A 24,299-nucleotide genomic window follows, 5' to 3' on the forward strand; every position below is an offset into this window, starting at 1 on the left:
AGAGGATCCAAAGTGGGCTCTGAGCTGACAGCAGTGACCCCAATGTGGGGCTTGAACTCACACACCGTGAGATCATGACCTGAGCCAAAGTCTGTCACTCAATTGACTGAGCCACTTAGGAGCCCCTGAGTGGGACTTTTTTTTTTTACACGATGCCAGGAATAACAATGAGGCTCCATCTCACAGGCCGGTCCTCTACCTGCCTTCCTCTGCCTGGGGACTAGGGAGGGACACGGAGCCTGAGAGCTGGGTGGGGTGAGGACAAGAGGCACAGCAAGGATGTCAGGGATGCAGGACGGGGCCCAGGAGCCACACGGCCACATCTGCTAACCCTGCCCTCGCCAGTTTGCTTGCTCAGGTGAACGTGGCCACAGCAGAGGCATTCAGCATGCATGTGGGCTAAAACCCAACCAAAGAGCAACAATGGTTGGAGCACCTGCAAACCGATGCCTCTACCCAGAGCACATTGACTTTCCAAAGTCAGGGGGATGTAGGGCAGCCGCAGCCATATGTGGCTAGACCCTTCCCACTTGTGCTTCCATTGCCCTGACTCTGTCTAGCATCTCCTCCTTGTTCATCTGTGTGAATGCCAGCACCGAAGCACTCACAATCATGTCTGACTTTCCTAGCGTGTCTGGGACAATGTGTTAGTTCGGGACCCAGGTGGCCTGTGCTCGCATCCTCACAGCTCCACCTCTGCCTGGCAAAGACCTCACCATCATCCACACTCTTTTTATATCAGTTTTCATCTGTAGAATGGGACGATCACACCACCCACTCCTGGGTGAGGAAATGAAGAACATGGCATGTGTCCGTGCTTACCCCTGTGACCATCCCCTGGCGTCGGGCCTTGCCACCTGTTCCAGCCTCTCCTCCCTGCTGGCTTGCCCTGCATCTGCAGGGCTCCTCACCCTCATGGACCAAGTGACCCCAGCCTTTCACCCACTGTACCTCTCCCTCCCTTCTTCCGGGTGCTGCTCTCCCCCAACCCTTTTCCGAAACACTTACTCCTCCTTCAATATTTGGCCCAAATTTCACCTCCAGGAAGCTTTCCCTCCCACCCACAAGCCCTGAGACAAGGTTAGGAGCACCTCATCTGGGTGTCTGGGACAGCTCGGTGGGCACTACATGGGTGCTGCCACGGTTTTGCTTCTCTAGGTCCCCCGTTTGACACAGACCTGAAGGGCATGGGCTGCATGCTATTTTATCCTTGCCCTACAGGCCTTACAAGAAATCTGATACAGAAGAATCACTCGTAAGTGTGACAGAATAATAACAGAACCATTTCCATAGAGCTTGCCATTTACCAGGACCATCGGAAGCACTTCACTCGTTCTAACTCACTGACTTCTGCCAACAATGCTATGTGCTATCTTTGCCCCTACTTCATCAGAGAGGTGGGAACACTGGCCAAAGGCACACCGCAATCAGTGGCAAAGCCCAGACTTGAACCGAGGCAGCCTGGCCTCAGAATCTTTAACTATCACAGCAGATAACCTTTCACAGAAAAACGAAAATTCTGGAATACTACCACTATTCAATATTATGATAATGAAGCAAGTAGTTACATATTTCAGTTCAGAGCCAGTATCTTTAGATTCCCTTTGAAATAATCTCTGCCTTCACACTAAGATTCTTTGTGTGTGTGTGTGTGTCTTTTTTTTTTTTATTGTCAAACTGGTTTCCATATAACACCTAGTGCTCATCCCCACAAATGCCCTCCTCCATGCCCGTCCTCCCTCCCCCCCCCACATCCATCAGTCCTCAGTTTTTGTCAGCATTCAAGAGTCTCTCATGGTTTGCCTCTCTCCCTTTCCCCCACCATTTCCCCCCTTCTTCTCCCCCTTGTTCCTCAGTTAAGTTCCTCCTAATCCTCCTATATGCTTCACACTAAGATTCTGAACAAATCAATTATTAATTAAATCCCATACTTCGACTGTCAGGGTATGTTTTTAAAAAAAAAATCTCTGATTGTTCAGAAAAAAACTCAAAAGTGCTTTAAACAAAGCTCACAAACCACAGTAATGCTATGCCTGTAATTTATCCAGCATATAAAGAGTCTGTGCCCCTGTGTATCCATGAGAAAGCACATGCACCAGGAAACATGAAGAAATCTTGGATTACTTCAGTCGTAACTGCTGTTGGCACAGGGAACCTCATGTGCACTTCAATTTCTCCTATTTGCACATGCTTTCTTATCTCAAACCCCTAAGAAGGGGTCAAGCAACAGATCAGGAAATCTACTGGCTGGGAATTGCCTTTCTGATGCCCACGTCCATCCTCTTGGCAACTTTCCTGGAGCTTGACTTACGGGAAAGAAGGCATCTGAATCCATGGACGAGGTGTCATGGTGTGGGGACACGCCATATCTCTATGCAATTGGTGGCCTTTCATTTCAAATCTGACTGTGTGGGACCTTTTGGAGCAGTTTCATGCTTACTCCTTGAACTGCTTTTATGTAGCTGAAAAATCTTGCCGAATGCTGAGATGCTCTGGGCCCAGCTTTCTGCTCCAGGAGAGCTCTTAGCCATGGGAAAGAAACAGTCTCCCCACCCCAAAGTCAGGGCCACCCCCCTCCCGGGAGATAGCAACTTCCGACTTTGGGGATGACACACATTCAAAATGAGACTCGCTTTCCTTCAGTATGAACTTCTTGCAACAAGTCATGGAATCCCCTAGAGTCTCCAGGTCTGTCCCGGTCACTTGGCGGGCCCTCCTCTTGGTGACCGCAGCTTCATGTGGCCTCTTCCTGAGAGTCCCTCCCCGGCCTGAGGGTTTCCATGCCTGGCATCCTGCCCTGGTCCTGTGCCCTCTGCCCATTCTCCCTTAGGAGGAAATGGTCAGAGGACAGAGAAGGACATTTATCCTGGTAATAGCTTAATAGCTTGAGGCTCCAGGGGCCCAGCGTCCTATGCCATAGCACAGATGGAGCTGGGATCTGGGAGGCCCGGGCATGACAGGGACAGAAGGAGCCTCTGTGTGGGCTGCAGAGGCAGAGCACAATTCAGTTGAAATGTAAGGACTGACCAGTTCACTAGTAAGGAATCTGGACTGTAGGGAGTCAAATCAGCCTGAGGTTCTAATCAGCAATATGAATACAAGTCGGCAAGGTACCCATGCACAGTCCTGGGGTGCAGTGGAGTAAAGGCAAGCTTTCCAGAGGTAGATCTGTGAACTGGCCCAACAGGACACATGTCCATGGAGAGATCTTGACTCAGGCACTCACAGGTTCACTGACAGCACCAGCTCGTAGAAGGGCAGCCTCTGAGTGCGACACTGTGGTCATCACTGACCTCTAGTAGGTATCCCATGGCTGGAGGAGACCAAACTCTAATGCCCACCAGGCTGGGGTGACACCTTTTCTGTACTTCTAGCCTTGGCGCCAGCTCAGAGTAGGGGTATGTCTTATCCCTATTACCAAAGGGTAAGACTTGGGAGGGGAAGAGAGGGGCTCTAATGGCACTACTTGCTAATGATGCAAGGGACACAGTAGACCACAGCAAGCAAATCCTGAGAAGCACCGCAGGCTGGTCCCTCAGCCTCTGCACTCCCCAGCCGTAACCTCCCCCCACCTCTGAAATGCCCGTCCTTAGGACTCTGTGCAGGTACGAGCTTTTAAAAAGAAACAAATACCTTTATCAAGGTGTAATTTACTCACCACAAAAGTCATTGATCGCAAGGGTATGACTCAATAATTTTTTGGTGGATTTATAAAGTGGTGCAACCATCACTACAATAGTCTTGGAACATTTCTATTACCACCACCACCCCCCCCAATTTCCCTCTTGTTCATTTATAGTTAATTCTTACTACCACCCTCAGCCCTAAGCAACTCTTTTCTGTTCCTATCAATTTATCCTTTGCTGGGCATTTCAGATAAATGGTATCATACAATATGTATTTTTTTGCATCTGGTTGACTTTACATAATGTTTCTGAGATTCATCCATGTGCAGAATGTATCAGTGGTTTGTTCCTTTTTATTACCACACTGTACTTCATTGAATGCATTACTACATGTTGTTTATCCATTCACCAGTTGATTGCTATATTTAGATTGTTTCCAGCTTCTGGTTACTATGAACAAAGCAGCTGTGAACACCTGCATGTATGTCTTCGTGTGGATAAATGCTTTCATTTCTCTTGGGCAGATTCCTAGGAGTTCAATCGCTGGGTCATATGGTAAGTTTATGCTGAATGTTTTAAGACACTACCAAATTGATTTTCAAAGCAGTTACACCACTTCACATTTCCACCTGCAATGAACAGAGTTCCAGTTTCTCCACATCCTCACCAACACTTGACATCATTGTGTTTTTATAGCCATTGTAGTGGGTGTATATAGTGGCATCACATTCTGGTTTTGTTTGTACTGTTTAATGGCCAATGAAATGGAATATAATTTCATGAATTTGTTAGCCATTTATATATCATCTTCAGGGAAATATCTGTTCAAATCTTTTTTTTTTTTTTTTGGCCCATTTTTGTGTTATTTGTCATCTTATTATTGAGTTGTAAGAGTTCTTTATATATTTTATCCGAGCATTATTTGTTGAAAAGACTGCTTTCTTGAACTGTTTGAAATAATTTGTGAAGGATTAGTATTATTTTTTCCTTTAATTCTTGATATATTTCACCAGTAAAACAACGTGGGCCTGGGCTTTTCTTCGTTGGAAAGATTTTAGCTAACAATTCAATTTCTTGATTTATGATAGGCTTATTCAGATTATAGCTTTCTTTTTAAATCAATTTTTTGATAATTTGTGTCTTTCTTGGAGCTTTTTCATTTCATCTATGTTGTCTGATTTGTTAGAATAAATGTGTTCATAATATTTTCTTATAATCCTGTTAACTTTTATTGAGTCTGTAGCGATTCCCTTTTATCTTCCTGATTCAGTAATTGGCTTTTTCTTTTTTATTTTCAGGTGGAGTCTAACTTAACACTTGTCAATTCTATTGATCTTTTCAAAGAACCAACTTTTGGTTTTATTGATTTTTCTGTGTGTGTTTGTGTGTGTGTGTGCACGCGCACGCGTGCGTATGTGTGCGTGTATTTTCCATGTCATTGATTTCTGCTCTAATCTTTATTATATCCTTTCTTCTGCTTACTGTGGATTTCACTTGCTCTTCTTTTTCTAGTTACTTATGGTGAAAGCTTAGGTTATTGATTTGAGATCTTTCTTCTTGTCTAATACAGGCATTTAAAGCCATAACTCTTTCTCTAAGCATCGCTTTAGCAGCATATCTTGTACGTTTTCATGTGTTTTTTTCTATTTCTTTTTAATTCAAAATATTTTCTAATTTCTCTTATAATTTCTTCTTTGTATTATTTAGAAGCGTGTTGTTTTAAATTTCAAAACATTTGGGAATCTCCCAGATTTCTGTCATTAATTTATATTTAATTATTTTGCTTAGAGAACAAACTTTGTATGATTTCTTACAGACATAAAATTTTTAAGTTTATACAGATCTGTTTTGTGGCCTAGCACCTGGTCTGTCCTGGAAGACGCTCCCAGTGCGCTTGAAAGGTGTGGTAGGTGGTCATTGGGTAGAGTATTCCTACTCTGTGTGTCAGTTCAAATCGTTTGATCTTCTGTGCCCTTGATTATCTGCCTAGGTATTCTGTCAATCATTGAGAGTGGATCTTCAAATCTCCAGCTCTTATTCTAGAATCATCAATTTCATCTTTCAATTTTCTGGTTTTCTTCCTGCATGTTGAGGTCTGTTGTTAGGCCCCTATACATTTATAATTGTTGTTTCTTCCCGATGTGTTGTTCCTTCATCATTTGAAATTTCCTTCTTGGTCTCCAGTAATATTTCTTGCCTTAAATTATATCTCATCTGCTACTAATTTAGCTATCATCTCTCTTGTTGTTACTATTTGCACGGTATTTTTCTCTTCTTCTGGGTGTTCTCCATTCTCCACTGCACACGCACGTTGCCTCAGCTAGAAACACACTTGTCCCAACTGTGACCAAAAGCACAAGCCGTTTAGTATATACCTTCGGTCTTTCCAGAGTGCTAGAATAGGAATTTTTGTCCATCTTATTCAATTTTATAGTTGCTTTTTGGGGAGAGGATTTGCTGAGCTCCTCACATGACCAGAGTCAAACATCTCTCCTTGGGACACGTGCGTGCACACTCACTGCCTGGGAGGTTCCACAAAGCAAAGATTCCTGCCTCTTTTCTTCACTGTTGCTTCTCAAACTCTTAGACCATTACCTGGTAGCCAGTAAACTCTCAATAAAATAAGTTTGCCTCCTGGTATTAGGAACAGCGATTCTCTGGATCCTAAACTCAGCAGTAGTAACACCAGGAAGTCAGATTTCGAGACTGTTAGGACTGTAAACAGGATCTCCCAGAGGCAACCAAATTCGTATTTAACTCAAGTTTTTATGAAGATGATTGCAGATCCACACATGTCATAAGAGGTAAAGCAGAGAGAACCTGGGTACGCTTTATCCATTTTCTCCCAACAGTCTCCTAAGAAATCAGATTTTCCATTTGTTGATTTCTCTCTCTCTCTCTCTCTTTTTTTTTTTTTTTTTTTTTTTTTGCTGTTTTTGATTTCATCAGTTTCTGCTTTGATCTTTATCATTTTGTTCCATCTGTCAGGTGTGAGTTTATTTTGCTCTTTTCCTGATTTCCTCAGGTGAGAGCTCAGATTGTTGATTTGAGGGCTTGCCTAATTTCTAATGTAAGCCTTTAATGCCATATATCTCCCCAACAGCACTGCTTTAGATGCATCCCACATGTTTTGTTATGCTTATTCTCAGTTGGGGTCAGTTCTCTGTATCTTTTTCAATTTTCTTTGAGATTTCCTCTTTGCTCCATGGATTATTTCTTAAAGTGTGTTATTTAGTTTCCACATGTTTGTCTGATTTCCATTGCTTTAAGTTTGTCAAGGTTTGTTTTAAAGCCCAAGATTTGGTCTAAGATAGACCATATCTTATGGAGAATGTTTTGTGGGGGGCTGAAAATACATGCTTTCTGCCATTGGTGGTCAGGATGTTGGACATGCATCAATTTTGTCCTGTCAATGGATTGTGGTGCTTAGGTCTTCAATACCTTTGCTAATTTCTGTCTAGGTCTACGGATTGCTGAGAGGGGGTAAAGAAGCTACCAGTGATGCTTGTGGATTTATCCATTTTTAATTTCAGCTTTTTCAGTTTTTGCTTTATGTACTTTGTGGTTCTGCTGTTTGGTGTATATACATTTAGGACCTCTGTCTTCCTGGTGGATTGATCCTCTTATCATTATCTGATGTCCTTCTTTGTCTCTAGTAAGTTTCTTTGCTCTGAAGTCTATTTTATTATGTATTAGCAAATATGTAATATTTACTTCTAATTTGTTTTGGTTTTACTTATATGGTATAAATCTTTCCATCCTTTCATTTCAACCTACGCAAGTCACTGTGTTTCAAGTGAGTTTCTTATACGTGGGTTGTATTTTTTTAAATCTACTCTGTCAACCTTTATCATTTGATTGTTATATTTAAACTATTCACATTGAGACAAACAGTATGTTAGCAATTAAGTCTGAGATCTTATTATCCACTTTCTGTTTATTTCTTATGGTTCTCATTCTTCTGTTCCTTTATGTTACTTGAAAATATTTTAGCATTCTAACTTTATTTTTCTATACTGCTTTTGAATGTATTTTTTTCATGGTGACTATTTGCTTTGAACATTATAATATACATATGTGACTTATCACAGTCTACTATTAACAAATTTCTATCACATTCAGTGAAGTGTAAAAACTTCACTTCTATTTATGTAACTTTCTGTTCCCCACTTTCAAATATCATAATGCTCTTCTTGAGTATCAGATACTTTGATAATTTTTGTTTCAACTATAAAATATTATTCTTAGATAATCTTTAAAAAAATTTAAAGAATAGCCTACTTATGTACCCATATTTCTACTGTTCCTTCTTCCTAATGTACCAGGATTTTTTCTTCTATTTCAAGAATTTATTTTAGCCATTCTTTTTTTTTAAGTTTACTTATTTATTTTGAGAGAGAGAGAAAGAGCACCCATGCAGCTGGGAGGAAAGACAAGAGAGAGGGGGGGAGAGAGAGAGAGAGAGAGAGAGAGAGAGAGAGAGAGAGAGAATCCCAAGCAGGCTCTCCACTGTTAGCAAAGAGCCCAACACAAGGCTCAATCTCATTAACCATGAGATCACAACCTGAGCTGAAATCAAGAGTCTGACATTCACCTGGCTGAGCCACCCAGGTACCCCTGGCCATTCTTTCAAAGGAGGCCTAACAGTGACAATTTCTTTCAGTTTCCCTTCATTTGAGAATGTCTTTATTTCCCCTTTATTCCCAAAGGATAGTTTTGCTGGATATAGAATTTGTAGTTGACAGTTCTCTTTCAATATTTGAAAATGTGCCACTTCAGGGCACCTAGGTGGCCCAGTTGGTTAAGCATCTGATTCTTGATTTTGGCTCAGGTCATGATCTCATGATTTGTGAGTCTGAGCCCCATGTTGGGCTCTGCACTTGCTTGAGATTCTCTCCCTCTCCTCTCTCTCCTCTTCTTCCTCTCAAAATAAATAAACTTTTAAAAGACAAAAAAAAAAAAAAAGAAAAGAAAAGAAAAGAAAACATGCCACTTCTTTCTGCTTTCCCTGGAATCAGATGAAAGATGCATTGTCATTCAAATCTGTGTTCCCCTGTAGGTAATGCATGGTTTGTCTCTGATTCTTTTTAAGATTGTTTTCTTTGTCTTTGGCTCTCATAATTTTCTTCTTACCACCTTTCAGAGTCCTCCTTTGGTTGTCTCCAATATTATTTTCAGGGTTTGTGGTTGTGCTTAGCAGGGAGGACCTGGGAGAAATTGACCTATGCCATTGTGTTCAGACCAGAAGTCTCAAATTCCTAAATGCTACGATTTTGCAACATCTACTCTAACCATTATGTTTTCTGTGAGATGTGTTCCACCAGCTATAAAGCTAGCATCTTAGCACATCTATGACTAATGGCCACATTCTGCAGTGGGGCATGGGGCAAGCTGCCATTGATGGAAGGGAAATGAGAGCATTTGTGGTCAGAAGACATCAAAGTGGCTGAGTCCAGCTGCTAGCTGCTTCCTAAATAGCGGACTTGGTCCCTCAGAAGCAGGTGCCAAACCTCCTCCAGGCTGAGCCATATTTTCTCAGACCCTCCAGGGGTGGTAGCCAGAGCACGGAATCTAGAAACATGCAAGTGCATGAAGGACACACATTCGTAGGCCAATCTGCAGACAAACATGCAGACCCCCTCGGTAAAGATACAAATTTAACCAATTTCTTGCTAATATCAGTAGAAAGTAAAATATCAAGAGTTTCATTTGAAAAAAGAAGGAAAATATTCCTACCTGTTCTGAGGACATTTCACCAAATAATGTCTCACTGTAAAAAAAAATAAAAATAAAAATAGAAGATGGTAAATAAATGTTACTTTAGATATATATGCTCTGGGAATCACCAGGAAATCTAGGTGCCCAGATGTTGATACAAGCTACCTTTCGGGGCTTTCATACTTTTCTTTGGATGAGTACAGCAGGACTATAGTGTGGACATAGCAGAGACTTGATATCGTTCCACTCCTGGATTGAGCCAGGCATGAAGCCATACACCCCAGACCTCCTAGCTTGTTAACTCAAAATGTTCTTTTTTTTTTTTTTTTTTTTTTTTTTGTTTGANTAGAGTAACAGAGTCACCCAACTTCAAAGCCCTACCTTAGTCAAGAGAAAGCCTTTAGGGGCAACCTGTTTCCACTTAGGTTGCTCCTCTCTGTAAAATGGGTTTTCATTCTCTGATCAGTGCTCTTCCAGGACTAAGCGAGGGCCCTTAGGAAAACAGTCTTAGAGTAAGACATCCTCCACAGTAGGTCTCATTGAGAAAAAACAAATTTTAGCTGCAGAGGAAATATGAGAATACTTAGGCAGTTATCCTAATTAAGTGTCCAATCTATGCTCACAAATGAGTTCATCTCAAACAGAACTAAAGCTGTAGGCCCTTGAGTTGGGTGGTGGATCATTACACCAATGGCTCCCATGAGTCCCACCTCCCTGCATCTACCTACACCCCTGTGACCCTGGACTTGTCCACAAGATATGCTTTGGCCAATGAAACAATAAACAATATGTCACAAGCAAAGGCATAAAAGGCCCTTGTGCCCTGAGGTCTGTTCACTTGCTCTCTCTCATTGTAGGGAACTCTTCTGCTACTACAGATAGGAGCCTGGCTGGCCTACTAAAAGATGAGACCACATGGAACAGACACAAGTCATCCCAACGGACGCCCCAAAGCAGCCAGGCCCCAGCTCATCCACCAGCAGCCCACAGCGTCAAGAGCGACTCCACCTAAGACCAGAAGAACTGCTCACCTAAACCCAGACAAAACTGCTGACCTATGGAATTGTGAGCAAATGAAATCATTGCTGCTCTAAGCTACGGCACTTTGGAGTGATCTGTCCTGCAGATGACCAGAGCAGGTTCCAGGCCAGCGTGACCGAATCTTAGCCTTAGAGAGGGCTTTTTAGGTTTACCTGTTCCAACCCCTCATTAGTACACAAATTCCTTCTGCATTCTGTTTACTGAGCACTTACTCTGCATTGGATAATTTCCAGATGCAGCAATAATACAACCATAGTTAGTATTTACTGAACAATTCATATATTCCTGGAATTACTCTAGACATATTAAATAGATCAGGGACCATTAGTCTGGGGTCTGTGCACCACCGGACACTCCTAGGAAGGGCAGTTTTAAGGAAATCAATTTCTAGATCCTCACCTAGCATGGTATTCTTTCCTCAGAATTCATTCTCCTGAAACACGCCTGAGCTCTGGTTGTATTCCTTTCCCTCCCTCCTCATCACGTCATCCTTTCTCTGCACAAAACTGAACGCACAACCCTCACCCATCCTGAGGTGCACTATGGAGATCTGTCCTCAGGGTAAATCAGAGCCACCAAACAAGAAATGACTTGAAATCTTGGTGCCAGTGTGGAGAAAGTGAATGACTAATGGCTGGGCAGCTAAACCTTTCACCAGCAGAGAGGTTTCCAATATTTTGCTTTCAACAAGGATTAAATAATAACCTAATCCAGGTGTCAGCTGGTAAAGTATTAAAAATCATTTTCAATGATAGATCGCTATATGACTTTTGACATGTATCTCCAAAACCTTTCAAAGTACTGAGCAGTAAAAGAAAACTTCACCCATTCCTGTCTCTTTTTATACTGAATGTATTTCAGGGCGAACATCTATGGAAAAAGCAGGAATAGACTTGGTGCTGAATTCTATTACTGAGCAAATTCATACAAGGGTATATGAAGTAAAATAAAACTCTATTTCAATAAAAATACATTTTCAATGAAATGTTCTTCTTATGATTATTATCAAAATTGATCATATCTTTATGGAGTTTTGATTAACTTTATACTCATTTTCCAAATCCAAATTAATTATGCAATATTGATAACTCAATATAGAAAACATTAATACCTAGAAACTTATGGGATAAGATAATTTTAAAATTCTTAATTTAAATTTTTTTTTTNGGCTCCGAGCTGGCAGTCAGCACAGAGCCCGACGCGGGGCTCGAACCCACGAACCGTGAGATCATGACCTAAGCGAAAGTCGGACGCTTAACCGACTAAGCCACCCAGGTGCCCCATCTTAATTTAAATTTTATACACATTATTCTTATAGGGAATTATAAACAAAAACAACTGTAATAAAAGGAATAAAATTTTGTGGGGGAAATAGACTGAGACAGAAGTTCAAGGCGAAAAAGGAACAATATACAATTTCTAACAGTTTATTTGTTTAAGCTTATTTATTTATTTTGAGAGGGACAGAAAAGCATGAGTGGGATAGTAGCAGAGAAAGAGGGAGAATCCCAAGCTGGCTCTGTGTTGCTAATGCAGAGCCCGGTGCAGGGCTTGAACTCACGAAACTGTGAGATCATGACCTGAGTTGAAACCAAGAGTTGGACACTTAGCCAACTGAGTCGCTCAGGTGCCCCTCTAACAGTTTCTAAAGCATGTTCACAATGTCTTTTTACATCAATAGAGGGAGTTATTAAATGTGTGACATTTAGATGTGAAAGATATTTAACCATTTCATTTGAAGATGACACTCTCTGTGATGCCCTGGAAATTTTCTCTTTTACAACTAATTTACATTTATGATGAAAACGTTTAGAAGTCACAGTTTTGGGGGGTGCCTGGGTGGCTCAGTCGGTTAACCATCTGACTTCAGCTTTAATCTTCACAATAACTTTGTCATTACACCTATTTTATGCTGAAGGGCACTGAGGCACAGAAAGGTTAATGATCTGCTCAAGGTCACACAGCTAAGATTATGGGTTGATCTGCGTCCCTCCTATGTTGAAGCCCTAAAACCCAGCACCTTAGAATGTGACAGCATTTGGAGACAGGGCCTTTAAAAAGGTGATTAGGTGGGGTAAGCCCTAATCCAACATGACTGATGATGTCCTTTTAAGAAGAAGTTAGGAAACAGAGAGCAACAGAGGAAAGACCACACACGTGAAGACCGGGGAGAAGACAGCCACCTGTAAGCTTTGTTACGGCAGCCCAAGCAGGCTAACACATCTCGGAAGGGGCAAACTGGGCAGCCTGACTAGAGTCCTCTCCTGACCACTCCACATCAGAGAAACTGGGCAGCTGGTATTAGAGTGCCTCAGAAAGTGAGTCTCGGCATAAATTGCTGACCCGCCATGGCACCTCTGGAGCAGGGCAGAGCTGAGCCGGATCCCTAGGGAGTCCACACACTGACTTCTATTTTGGGAAGTCCAGTCCAGGGGCACTGAGGTGAGCAGCCTGGGGTTCAGGAGGCCAAGGAGCAAGCAGACAGACCAAAGGGACCATAATAGTTGGCCATGGGGGAGGGAACTGACTCAGAAAGGCAAGGAGCCCAGTGAAGATGGCCCGTGCCAGGCACGGACAATGCATCTCAGCCCCCACTTGGCGACTGATGCTGATGAGGTCTCAGACCAGTAAATACAGGGCTGACAGCCCATTAATGAAGCGGGACTGCCCAGGAGGCCAAAAGCAATCCTGGACATGAAAAGGGAGACTTAGGGACATCTGAGTAATAGGCCTTTCCCAGAGGCACCCTCAAATATATATAACATAATCAGTGCTGAGTACATAGCAAGGGCCACCCCAGAAGGAGAGGCTGTAACATAAGCATTTAAGGACAAGGAGTCTATGCGTGAAGTGACCCCAGCAAAGCCTCATCCTATATGGTAGTCATGGTCCCAGACATCCATCTAGCACTCAGAATGTGCCTGGTCCAAAAGGAGGTGTGCTGAAGTGGGAAATCATGCTGCATTTCAGCCTTAGCATGCAGAATGGAGCGTAAAACATCTCAGTCAAAATCTTTATATTGATACTTGTTGAAATGCTATTTTAGATATATTAGGTTAAATTAAAATATATATAATATATATAAATAAATATACATAGAAATATAAAGTAAAAAATATATGTATTTTTTCACCTATTTACCTTTCCTGGGAGGACTAAAAAAATGTCCAAGTACGTATGTGGCCTGCATTGTATTTCTCTGTGGGACAGTGCGCAGAGGGGCTCTGCTTGCCCTGGCCCCCAGGATGGCTCGTCCCATGGTCACCATGATTAGGACAGAGGATGTGGTTTAGAAAGGGTAGCTGCACCCCGGAGAAGGTGCTCCCTGGAACTGTCCACGCCGAGGACTGGCGGCCACACCGCACTGGGAAAAGCATCCCCAGCAGCCTCAAGAGTAAGAGAAACTCTTTTTTTTTTTAATATTTTATTTATTTTTGAGAGAGAGAGAGAGACAGCATGAGCAGGGGAGGGTCAGAGGGAGAGGGAGACACAGAATCCGAAGCAGGCTCTAGGTTCTGAGTTAGTTGTCAGCACAGAGCCCAACGCGGGGCTCGAACCCACAAACCGTGAGATCATGACCTGAGCTGAAGTCGGACGCTTAACTGACTGAGCTACCCAGGCGCCCCAAGAGTAAGAGAAACTCTTATCCCCATTTTAGAGTGAGGACAGCTGGGGACTCAGGACATTTACTTGGGGCCTGAGAAGGCCCAGTCTGTAAGTAAAGCAGCTTGAATCCAGGCTCTGGGTCCCATGCTCTCTGCACTAGGCTCCCGGGGGAGGCTTGTGAGCACCCACATGGGGAGGATGGGCCCTCTTTCCCAAGGCATCAGTGGGCCTAAGACAGCCAGCCGAGCATCCCCCCATGCTCTGAAGCCCAAGTCTGTGTCTCAGAAGTGTTTGGAGAGGGGAGCTAATGGCAGGGGTTGTCCAAGTGTCTGTGATGCCAGGCAGGGGAGCCCTTCAACTTCCCCCAGGCCCCAGGGTCACCTCTTTGCTCACCCACAGCCACCCCACTTTGTGCTTTGAGGCTCCTTCCCAAACTGAGCATGGCTATGGCTGGGATGCACTCACACCTCGCTCTTCCCTGTAGCTCTGGGAGGAGAGGTCGCAGGCTCTTCCCATCGCTGTGGGGAAGCAGTGGAAAACAAGCTTGCAGCAGGGGAGCATGGGAATCTGGCAAGCTCCAGGAGGCTCTGCTCCCGTGCTAGGGTCCCAGTGTTTCAAGTACAAGCTAGACAGAGGCATCACAAAGAGCAGAGACAACGAGGTTCATCCCCCTCCCATCTGGTTCTAGAGACCCTTCAAAACCATCCTTTTAAGGGGCACCTGGTTGGCTGAGTCAGTTAAGCATCTGACTTCAGCTCAGGTCATAATCTCACAGTTTATAACTTTGAGCCCTGCATCGGGACCTCTGCTATCACTGCAAAGCTTGCTTCAGATCCTGGTCCTGGGCCATCTGGATTGGTGCTTTCCAGGGAGAGTCAGAGCTGCACTAACGAAGAGCCAGGACGAAGATGCACAGCTTGGGAGGGAAGTGGAAAGCAAGTAAGTTAAGCTGGCAGTTAAGTCCAGCTCATGTGAATAGGGGGCACCCCAGGAAAATGAAGCAGTGAGAGGCTGGGGTAGAAGGGGGTGGAAGGCAGGGCAGCAAGAAGGCTGAGAGAGAAGGACACTGGCCTTCTGCCGCCACCCCACACCCCCGGCTTCCAAGATGGGCTCTATTTATTTCAGGGATCCCATCAGGAATGGGGACAGCTACTCTGATACCCTCTCTTCAGACCGATCTTGCTGAAGGAGCGGGAGAGCAGGAGCTGGGCTCACTTCTGCTTTTCCACGTGTATGTGAGCAGCCTCCAAACCTGGACACCATGTGCTTCTCATCCAGGCAGAGAGCTTAGCTTTCCTCCATGTGGCCAGGACACAGAAGGCCCAACACACACATGGTTGCATAGAAGACCCAGGCCATGTCTATATAACAAGGGAGTCTGAGCTCGACTTTATTTTTGTGGGTACAGCAACCATATCTCATCTATGAATTTCATTTCCAGAGAGTAATGAGATCCCTTTGAAACACTTGTTATAGAAGAGAGGGACAGAGTAGGACAGAGTTAAGAGGAACTGGCTCTAAGGCCTCACTACTCAAAGTGTAGCCTCAGGCCAGCCAGCAGCCACGACCCCATCTGAGATCTCATTAGAGGTACTGAATCAGAAGCTTCATTTATGCAGGTTTCCCAGGGAACAGTCTGCTCCTTAAGGTTTGGGCAGTGCTGTTCTAAGGCTCTAGAGTCCAGGTGAGGGGTAACACCGGGCTCACCACGGTCCTGTGTCTTCAGTGTGGCGGGGAGGTGCCTGGCTCCTAGGGCTACACGAGGCACGAGCTGCCTGCCAGGGCTCCAGAAGGAAGGCCGGCCTGCTGGAACAAAGCCAAGCTCCCTAGTTGCTGCGGGAGCTATGTTGCTGTTTAGAAAGGACCTTAGCAACAACCGCCATGGAAGGCTGAAGGAAAATTCCTTGGCAAGGTTGGCCCCCAGATGGCAAAGGTTTTCTTGAACAGAAGTGTGGAAGCCTCGGGATCAGGCTGGACCTGAGCTGTCAGGACTTCATCGGGCTCCTCAGCTGTGTTCTCTCTCAGATGGGAGCAATAGGGACGGTCATTCCAGACAGACGGTGAGGATGACACAAGAACGTGGAGGAGCCCATGAGCAACGGTCTGGCCACAGCAGACGCCCAGGTGAAGTTCTAAGCAGCTCAGTGGGGTTTTCAGACACTGTGCGCAGGCGCACACAAGGCTGTCCGTGCCTGCTTCAGGGGGGACAAGGGCAGTTGGGATCTGGGTCCCCAGCGGCTCTGAGCGAGGCCCAGAGTATGTGTCTCAGCCTGCCTTGTTGGCCCTGGAGGGGAAGGATGTCTCCTGAGTCAACTCCCGTGCTCTGTTTCCCTGATTCTGCCTAAGGCCTAACAGACCCGCAGCTCAAGGCACACTTCGCTGTCATGCTCCTGAACCCGGCAGAGGTGTCCTTGGAGCGAAACAGGCTTGGAGACTGCCCAGGGGGGCTTCCAAACCCCAACAGGTGGGGGCAAAGCAGCTGGGAGACAGTCACATGTGTTCCCCATTTGTGGAGCAGCTGTCACAGTCAAATTCCAGGGAGGAAGGATCAGATGAATGGCCCGCGCCCACCACTGTCTGGAAGGGAGGCGAGCGCATCTGTATGCATGCAACTCGTGCGGCGAGCCCATGAACGTGGCCAAGGGCTCGGAACAGGGGGAAAGCCCAGGGGCTGTCGACAAGGCAGGCGGATGCCAAGGACAAAGGAGGCTCTCAGGTTCCGCACAGAGACCACAACGGAGCACAGCGGGAACGGCACAGGCTGTGGAGGAGAGAGAGGTGGCCACAGGCCTTGCTCTCTCTCTAGTGCCAAGCGTGCTAAATATCTCTGTGCACCTCTCCAGATCTCTGTCCGGGCGGGGTGGGGGGGCTGACCTCTGGGCCCTGCCCTCTGGCTTCTGGTCGGTGAGACCAAAGCAAAGCAGCAATTGTGGGGGGACGTCTAGAGGAGGAGGGAGAGGGAAAGGCTGAGGAACCTACATTCCTGGCTCCCTCCCTGCTGCCTCCTGGTTTGGCATTGCCTGGGTCCCTCTTCTGCAGCTTCTGTTGGTGACACTCTCCCACAGCTGCAGCTCTAGAAAGTTCTGGACTGCTCTCCCCTTGTCTCCTAACTCTGTGCTACCATCAGCTTCCTGTGGGCTGCTCCCTGGATGTGTCCCTTCCCTTCCTCCCTCCCTGGTCCCCTTAGTCCTGCCTGCACCTTGGCGTCAGCAGAGAGGACCTCTAGAAGCACAGCTCAGTGTCCTTGTTTGAGTGTCCCCTTAGACTGTGGCTACCAAATCTGACACTTCCCAGCTTTGTAACCTTGCGCTCATGTGCAAGGCATCATACACACAGGACACTTACAAGAGTCAGAATGTGTTGAAGTTTTTGTTGTGGTTGTTGTCGAACTTAATCCTCACAATAATCCTAACAGCCTGGCACCCTGCTGCATTCCCATTACTTAGATGGGAGAGGTGAGGCAGAGCAAGTAAGTCATCAGCTGGTAAGTGAAGAGTAGCCATCTGAACCAGAGCCAGCCTAATTCCAGAGCCCAGCAGTCCCCCACATCATCTCTGGGAGCTACAGTGTCCGCACCTGTTTTGGGAATCCGGAAGGGGGTGCAGCAGGGAGGGTGTGTCAGAGGAAATGTACAGGCTCTGGTGGAAATGCGACATTGAGGCTTGGTGAGAGGTGGGGACTGAAGCAGGAGCACAGGCAGCCTTCATAAAAAGAGAGAAATCAGAGTTCCAAGAACTATAATTATTAAGAGAGAAAATGCAAAGCAAGAAGAGGTTGAGGACAGATTCGGTGCAACGGGCATGCCAGCAGGAAAGGGGATGGAAGAAAGTGAACTCTCGGGCTGGAAAGAACCTTCCTAATGCCACCTGCCTGCCAGGCACAGCGCCAGTACTGTCTTTTGGGATAAATAATGAACACTCACAACAAGGTGCTAACCGAGGAAGGCAGTGTCCACCCCACTTCTTTTCATAGCTGAGGACACTGAAGGTCAGGGGAGTTCAGGAATACATCTAAAAATCAGTCTTCTGTGGCAAAGCCAGAATCAAATCCAGGTTCATCTGACTCGATAGCCCCTTCTGGGAGAATGAGAGGGGTAAGGGCCACCCCCTCAGCAACTGTGCAAGGAAGGGAATTGAGAAAAAGAGGAATTTAAATGTGGTCACAGTTGATCTTAGCAGAGACTCAGGGAGACACATCTCTTCACTCTCTGTACTCACCAGTCACAGGTAAATAATCCCTGACTCACGGTGCATTTTTCAAACAAGGTTATACTTTGCCCCGCATCTTCCGCCTGTCTGTGGTTTGCTTGTGCTCCCGTTCCAGACATGACCTTATCTATCCGCTTACCTCTGGATTTCCTCTTGCTAAACACAGACTGCCAGATGATGGTCAGGGTGAAGAGTAGGACACTGAGAATCCCCACGCAGCACACAAGCACAGCGTAGATGTAGACATCTGAGGGCAAGGACACAGCGGATCATTGTCAGGATACGCAACGTCAAAGGAGATGTACCATGTGAGATAAACTTCATACATTACCAAAACCCAACTCAAAATGTACCACAAGCCTAAACAGAAAGTGAGAACTAGAAAACTTTGGGGAAGAACACAGAGGAGAAAAATCTTTTTTTTTCTTTTTTTTTTTTTGTTTATGCTTACTTTTTTTTTTTACAAATAGTTTATTGTGAAATTAGTTTCCACATAACACTCAGTGCTCATCCCCACAAGTGCCCTCCTCCATGCCCATCCCTCCTCCCCCCCACATCCATCAGTCCTCAGTTTTTGTCAGCATTCAAGAGTCTCTCATGGTTTGCCCAGAGGAGAAAAATCTTTGGGATCTAGGACTAAGCGGAGAATTTTTAGACTTGACATTGAAAACACAATCTATATAAGGAAAATATGATCAATTCGGTTTCATCAAAATTTAAAACTTTTGTTCTGTAAACACCCGTATGAAGAGGATGGAAAGGCAAGCTACAGAAGACTGGGAGGAAATATTTGCAAACTATCTACTCAACAGAGGACTAGTATGTAGATGATAAAGAACTCTCAGAACACAACAATAAAAAGTAAACAAACAATACTACTAGAAAATGAGCAGAAATGTATGGAGACACTTCACCAAAGAGAATATCTGGTGGCAAGCAAGTTCATGAGAAGATGTTCAACTTCCTTAGCCATTAGAGAAATGCAAATTTAAACCACAGTGAGCTATCTCACCCATCTATCAGAACGACGAAAATAAAAAAAAAGTGACAATACCAAATGCTAGCAAGAATCTGAATAAACTGGGTCACTCAACAGTATTGCTGGTGAGAACGGAAAATGGTACAGCCACTCTGGAAAATAGTTTGGCAGTTTCTTAAAAGACACATCTACAAATACCCTTCAACTCAGCAACTGTGCTCTGGGACATTTTTTCCAGAGAAATGAAAACTTAAGTTCACACAAGAACCTGCACATGTATGTTTATAGCAGCTTTATTTACAATAGCCCCAAACTGGAAACTGGCAAAACTAGAAACTTTCCAGATGTCCCTCAGCTGGTGAATGGTTCAACAAACTGTGGTCCATCCACGCCATGAGCTATTACTCAGTGATACAAAGTAACAAACTATTGACACATGTAGCTATCTCAAACCTCCAAAGAATTATGCTGAGTGAGGGGGGGGAAATCCCAAACGTTACATACGGTATGATTTTATTTATACAATGTTCTCGAAATGACAAAGTTATAGAAATGGAGAACAGATTAGTGATTATTAGAGGTTAAGGAGGGAGTAGTTGATGGGAGGCTCTAAAGTCGATGGGAGGTGATGAGTTTGGCTATAAGGAACCCTTGCAGAGATGGGAGTGTTCTGTACCTTAACTGTATCAATGTCAATATCCTGGTCGCCATATTGTACTGTAGTTTTGCAAGATGTTACAATCGGGAGAAATTGGGTTAAGAGTACAAACTGATACAAGGGCTCTCTATTACTTCTTAGATATACATGTTAACCTGCAATTACCTCAAGATAATTTTTTAAAGTTAAACCATGATCATATAGGTCTCAGCCAATCTGGGCTGCTATAACAAAATACAATAGACTGAGTGACTTAAACAATAAACATTTACTTCTCAAAAAAGCAAAGCACTGGCAGAATAGGTATCTGGTAAGTTTGGAGATGTTTCCTCTTAATATTCTCACATGGCAGAGAACAAAGAGAGAGCAAGCAGGCTCTTCCAGGGTCTCTTCCTATAAGGGCACTAATCCCATTCATGAGGGCTCCACTCTCATGATGTAATCACTTCCCACAGGCCCCCACCTCCTAATACCATCGTATTAGGGGCTAGGATTTCAACACATGAATTTGGGGGAACACCAATATTGAGCCCATAACAACGTATAACCATTTCATAAACTTCAGTGATCAACTTTAATACCAATCTGATTGAGAAAATGCCAACTGCTCAGAAAGTAAAAGGTGGGGGTGGGGAGTACCTGGGTAGTTCAGTTGGTTAAGCATCCGACTCTTGACTTTGGTTCAGGTCATGGTCTCATGGTTGTGGGTTCAAGCCCCACATCAGGCTGTGTGCTAACAGTGCATAGCCTGCTTGGGATTCTCTTTCCCCCATCTCTCAGCCCCTCCCACACTTGTGATGTCTCTCTCTCTCTGTCTCTTTTTCTAACTCTCTCAAAATAAATTAACTAAAAAAAATTTTAAAAAAAGAAAGTGAAAGGGAATCTGAAAGCATTACTTTAACCTTCAATGTAGCAAAAAGCTACAGATATTTGAACTTAGCAAAAATATTTCTCTGCTGACCTAAGTTTCTTTAGCTAATAGACATTTATTATGAGCCACTTTCAGCACTCTCATAAGAATAAGAAATAGAACAATGGAGATTTACAAGCCTCATCAGGAAACCAGAGAGCTGCATGGTATTTGCAGCAAGAAGAGTGTGTGCTCAGTACTCAAAACACACAAAGAACTCAGCCAACTTGAGGAGGTCCCAAGGAGCTTCAAAGAGAACTGGAGCCCTGTGCTGAGTCCTATTTAAAATAACACAGAAGGGGCACCTGGGTGGCTCAGTCACTTAAGCGCCCGATTTAGTTTTGGCTCAGGTCATAATCTCATGGATTGTGAGATTGAGCCCCACGTCAGGCTCTGTGCTGACAGTGCAGAGCCTGCTTGGGATTCTCTCTCTCCCTCTCTCTCTCTCTGCCCCTCCCCAACTTGTGGTCTTTCTCTCTCTCTCTGTGTCTTCCTCTCTCTCTGTCTCTCTGTCTCTCTCTCTCAAAATAAATAAACATTAAAAATAAATAAACAAAATAACATAGGAAATGCAAAAATATATAGAAAGAATAAAAATGTAGAGAGAGAGAGAGTAAAAGAAAGTTATCATATCAATGTAAGTGGCTTAACATTACCTTATCATTGGCTACTCAAAGTGTTTCTAACTATTGCCTTTCACAAGTGACTGTGATGGGCATTCACAAACCAAAACCCTAATGCACCTCTCATATTGGGTTTTTAAGATTAAGTTCCTAGAAGTGGAATTGCTGAGTCAACAGGAATGCACTTCTGTAAAGCCCCTGGGACCTAGAGAAGTAGTTAGGTAAGCGCCCAAGCTGAGGGGAGGCGGGGGGCTGGCCTCCACAGTGAGCTGGAGAGAGGAGGAAGGAGAATGGGATGGAATCAGGCATCTCAGGTCCCTTTCGGCTCTGTCCTTCCTGGCCCACACCCCAAGAGGTCTCGCGTGGTCTCTCTCAGAGTCCGGGAGCTTCTCCTGTGGTCTTGGGCTCAGTCATCACTTTTGTCCAAACTTGCTTGAGTAGGATTCTGTTCATGGCAACTTAGGAGCCTGGACCAGAAGTACAGTAAGTAGAAAGCATGGTAAGACCAGGCTGCCAGGTGAAGGGAACACCGACCCTAATGTTTAAGGGAGCAAGAAGGTGGGTAGGGACAGGGAAGAGTTTCCTGCTGAGGGAGACGGGAGCCAGCCACAGAAGCAGAGGATGATAGGAGTGGGGGTTCTAGAGGCCAAGAGGGGAGATGTTGTAAGAAAGATTCTTTAATAGCGTCAAGTGCTGCTAGAAAACATCCACTGGGTTTTCCTAGAAGGAAGCTAGTAGAAAAGTCTTGGGGGAACGCCAATTCAGCAGGATGGTAGAGCCCGAGCCAGATCACAGGCATCGACGAGTTCAATGGTTTGTGAGGAGTTTGGGACAGAAACAAAGGAAACCCGCTCCTACAACTAGAGTCAAAACTGTCTTTCTGTAGACACCTGTGTCTCAGATGTGTGGGCTTTGTGGGTTCAAATGGTAGAGACCTCGGTGAATGGTGGGAATTAGGGGCTTGGGTCTCCCTTTAAACAATGAGCTGGAGCAGAGGTCACAGACCAGGATTCACGACAGGCCATAGGATGGGCCAGAACAAAGAGAACATATGGCCAGTCCTGGATTTACATGCAGTTGAGTAAGCTCCTCGGGGATTCTGCTGCGTAGCCATTTCTGGCACGAGAGGGTAGCCAGTGATGTGTCCCCATTGCCAGGCATGCAGACACTGGGCAGGTGGACAGAGCATCTGCCTTAAGGGCATTTCCAAAGAGGTAGACCCCTGGACCACAGAGGCGAGTGCAATGGGGCCTCAGTCTCATTCTTGGCTGGAGAGACCACCTGTCTTCCTGAAGTTTCTGCACCACTGAAGCAGAACAGCGTCCTCCATGAGCTCCCGCTTTCTTGCAACTCTTTCCCTGGTGTTGAAACTGCAGGAATCAAACAGGTTCAAGGTCGTGGGGAGAATCTGCCCCAAGCATCCCCAGAAGCATATCGTAGACATCTGTGGTCTGATCTGTCCCCCGGCAGGAGGCGAGGGGCTCCAAGATGTCCACGCTCTGATTTCAGATCACAACCTCCACCCCGTGGCTTGAAGGCGGCTCTTTGCAGGCAGCCGTAGCTGCAGAATCATAAAACATCTGGCCAGTCCGGAAGGCTCGGCTACACTGCCACCCACACGGGCCCTCCGGGCTGCAGACACTGGTGATCATGCAACAGCCACCTGTGTGTGGGTCCCCACGGGCCGAGGATCCATCGTGCCTGCTCTCTGTTGTGTTCTTGAAGCTACAGGGACCTTAAAAAGTGTCACCTTGCAGGAGAAGGAAAGCTCAAAAAGAACACCTGCCTTTCCCTGGATCAGGCAGCCACCAGTACTCCAAAGTTCTCATTTATCCCCTCTGTTCCAAGCATATTCCTTTTGCTGCAAAAAGATAATCACCCTGTTTTATCTGCTCAAAACACTGAAACCATTTCCCCATGATTTTCTCTACAAACAAAGGTAAGACCCCAAGCCATTTAAGAAGGGGTCACAAAATACCTGGATCCAGCATCACCTTTCTGCCTGGATGAGCCAGAGCAAAGCCGTGCCCTGCCCGATGGAGGCAGCAGTACCAATGCTTCAAGCAGCCATCCTGGGGCTGGAATGCCCGGCCAGTGCTGCTGTATCTTATGACTTTCCCTCGACTTTTATGTATATACTCCTCTAATTATAAACGTTGGCCCAAAGGTTTTAAAACTCCGACTGGGCCAAACAATGCTTATCTGGGGGCTGAATCCAAGCGTTCAGATCCAAATTCAACAGAACATCTGCACCTAACCAAATCTGGGCTTAGCTTTTAAAACACCACAGATTACCTGCCCACTCAGAATAAATCTAAACACCGTGTTAGTTTCGTCACATCCGTCCGCAATTTTGTCTTTTGCCACTGGGCTTCCCAAAGGCACCGATGTCACTTTTAGATGCCCCTGCAAACCACCATGCAGAAAATGTGTCCCCGCCATCCCCGGCCCAGGCCTCCCTGAAGCAGATGGCGGGGCCGGCAGGCTGGAGTGACGCTCTCGCGGCAGGGAGGCCGAGACGGGGTGCACAGCATGCTTGTGCCGGCTCCTGCCCTCCCAGAAAACCAAGCCACCACAGGCCAGGCCGGGCAGAGAGGCCCCAGTGAAAGGCAGGCGGCACCTGTTGCCAGGCAACCCTGAGGCCTGCAGGGGTGTTCAGCGCTGCTTGGAGCCCGGTGACCCCAGCATTCCTCAGCACAGCGAAGGGACCACCTCTTGCCGGACCGCTGACTCCAGAAAGGCGATGTCAGTCCTCCACTCTCCCCGGCAAAATGCGAATGCCAGGATCTCAGGTCTATGCAGCAAACTGGATGCTCCTACTATTTTTAATCCAGTTTGTAATATCATCTTGCTTGGCGAGAAACACCTGAGCAATGGCCCTGAGGGATTTTAACTCACTCCAGCATCTCACCAAGAGGCCTCACAATACT

The 24,299-nt window shown here is 45.4% G+C and overlaps 1 protein-coding gene across 1 annotated transcript in view; it reads right to left on the bottom strand.

Annotated features, from left to right (window-relative positions):
• Nucleotides 1–24,299, bottom strand: part of VSTM4 (V-set and transmembrane domain containing 4) — a 110,230-nt gene that overhangs the window by 43,729 nt on the left and 42,202 nt on the right. Inside the window, exons 4-5 of the mRNA XM_077746462.1 lie at nt 18,339–18,446; nt 9,363–9,396 (exon numbers count right to left, since the gene is read on the bottom strand). Coding sequence (XP_077602588.1) covers nt 9,363–9,396; nt 18,339–18,446 — 142 coding nt within the window. The remainder of the gene's footprint in view (nt 1–9,362; nt 9,397–18,338; nt 18,447–24,299) is intronic.

Source organism: Crocuta crocuta, unplaced genomic scaffold (assembly GCF_008692635.1).
Source record: "Crocuta crocuta isolate KB4526 unplaced genomic scaffold, BGI_CrCroc_1.0 scaffold28, whole genome shotgun sequence".
In the NCBI taxonomy this organism is placed as follows: Eukaryota; Metazoa; Chordata; class Mammalia; order Carnivora; family Hyaenidae; genus Crocuta; species Crocuta crocuta.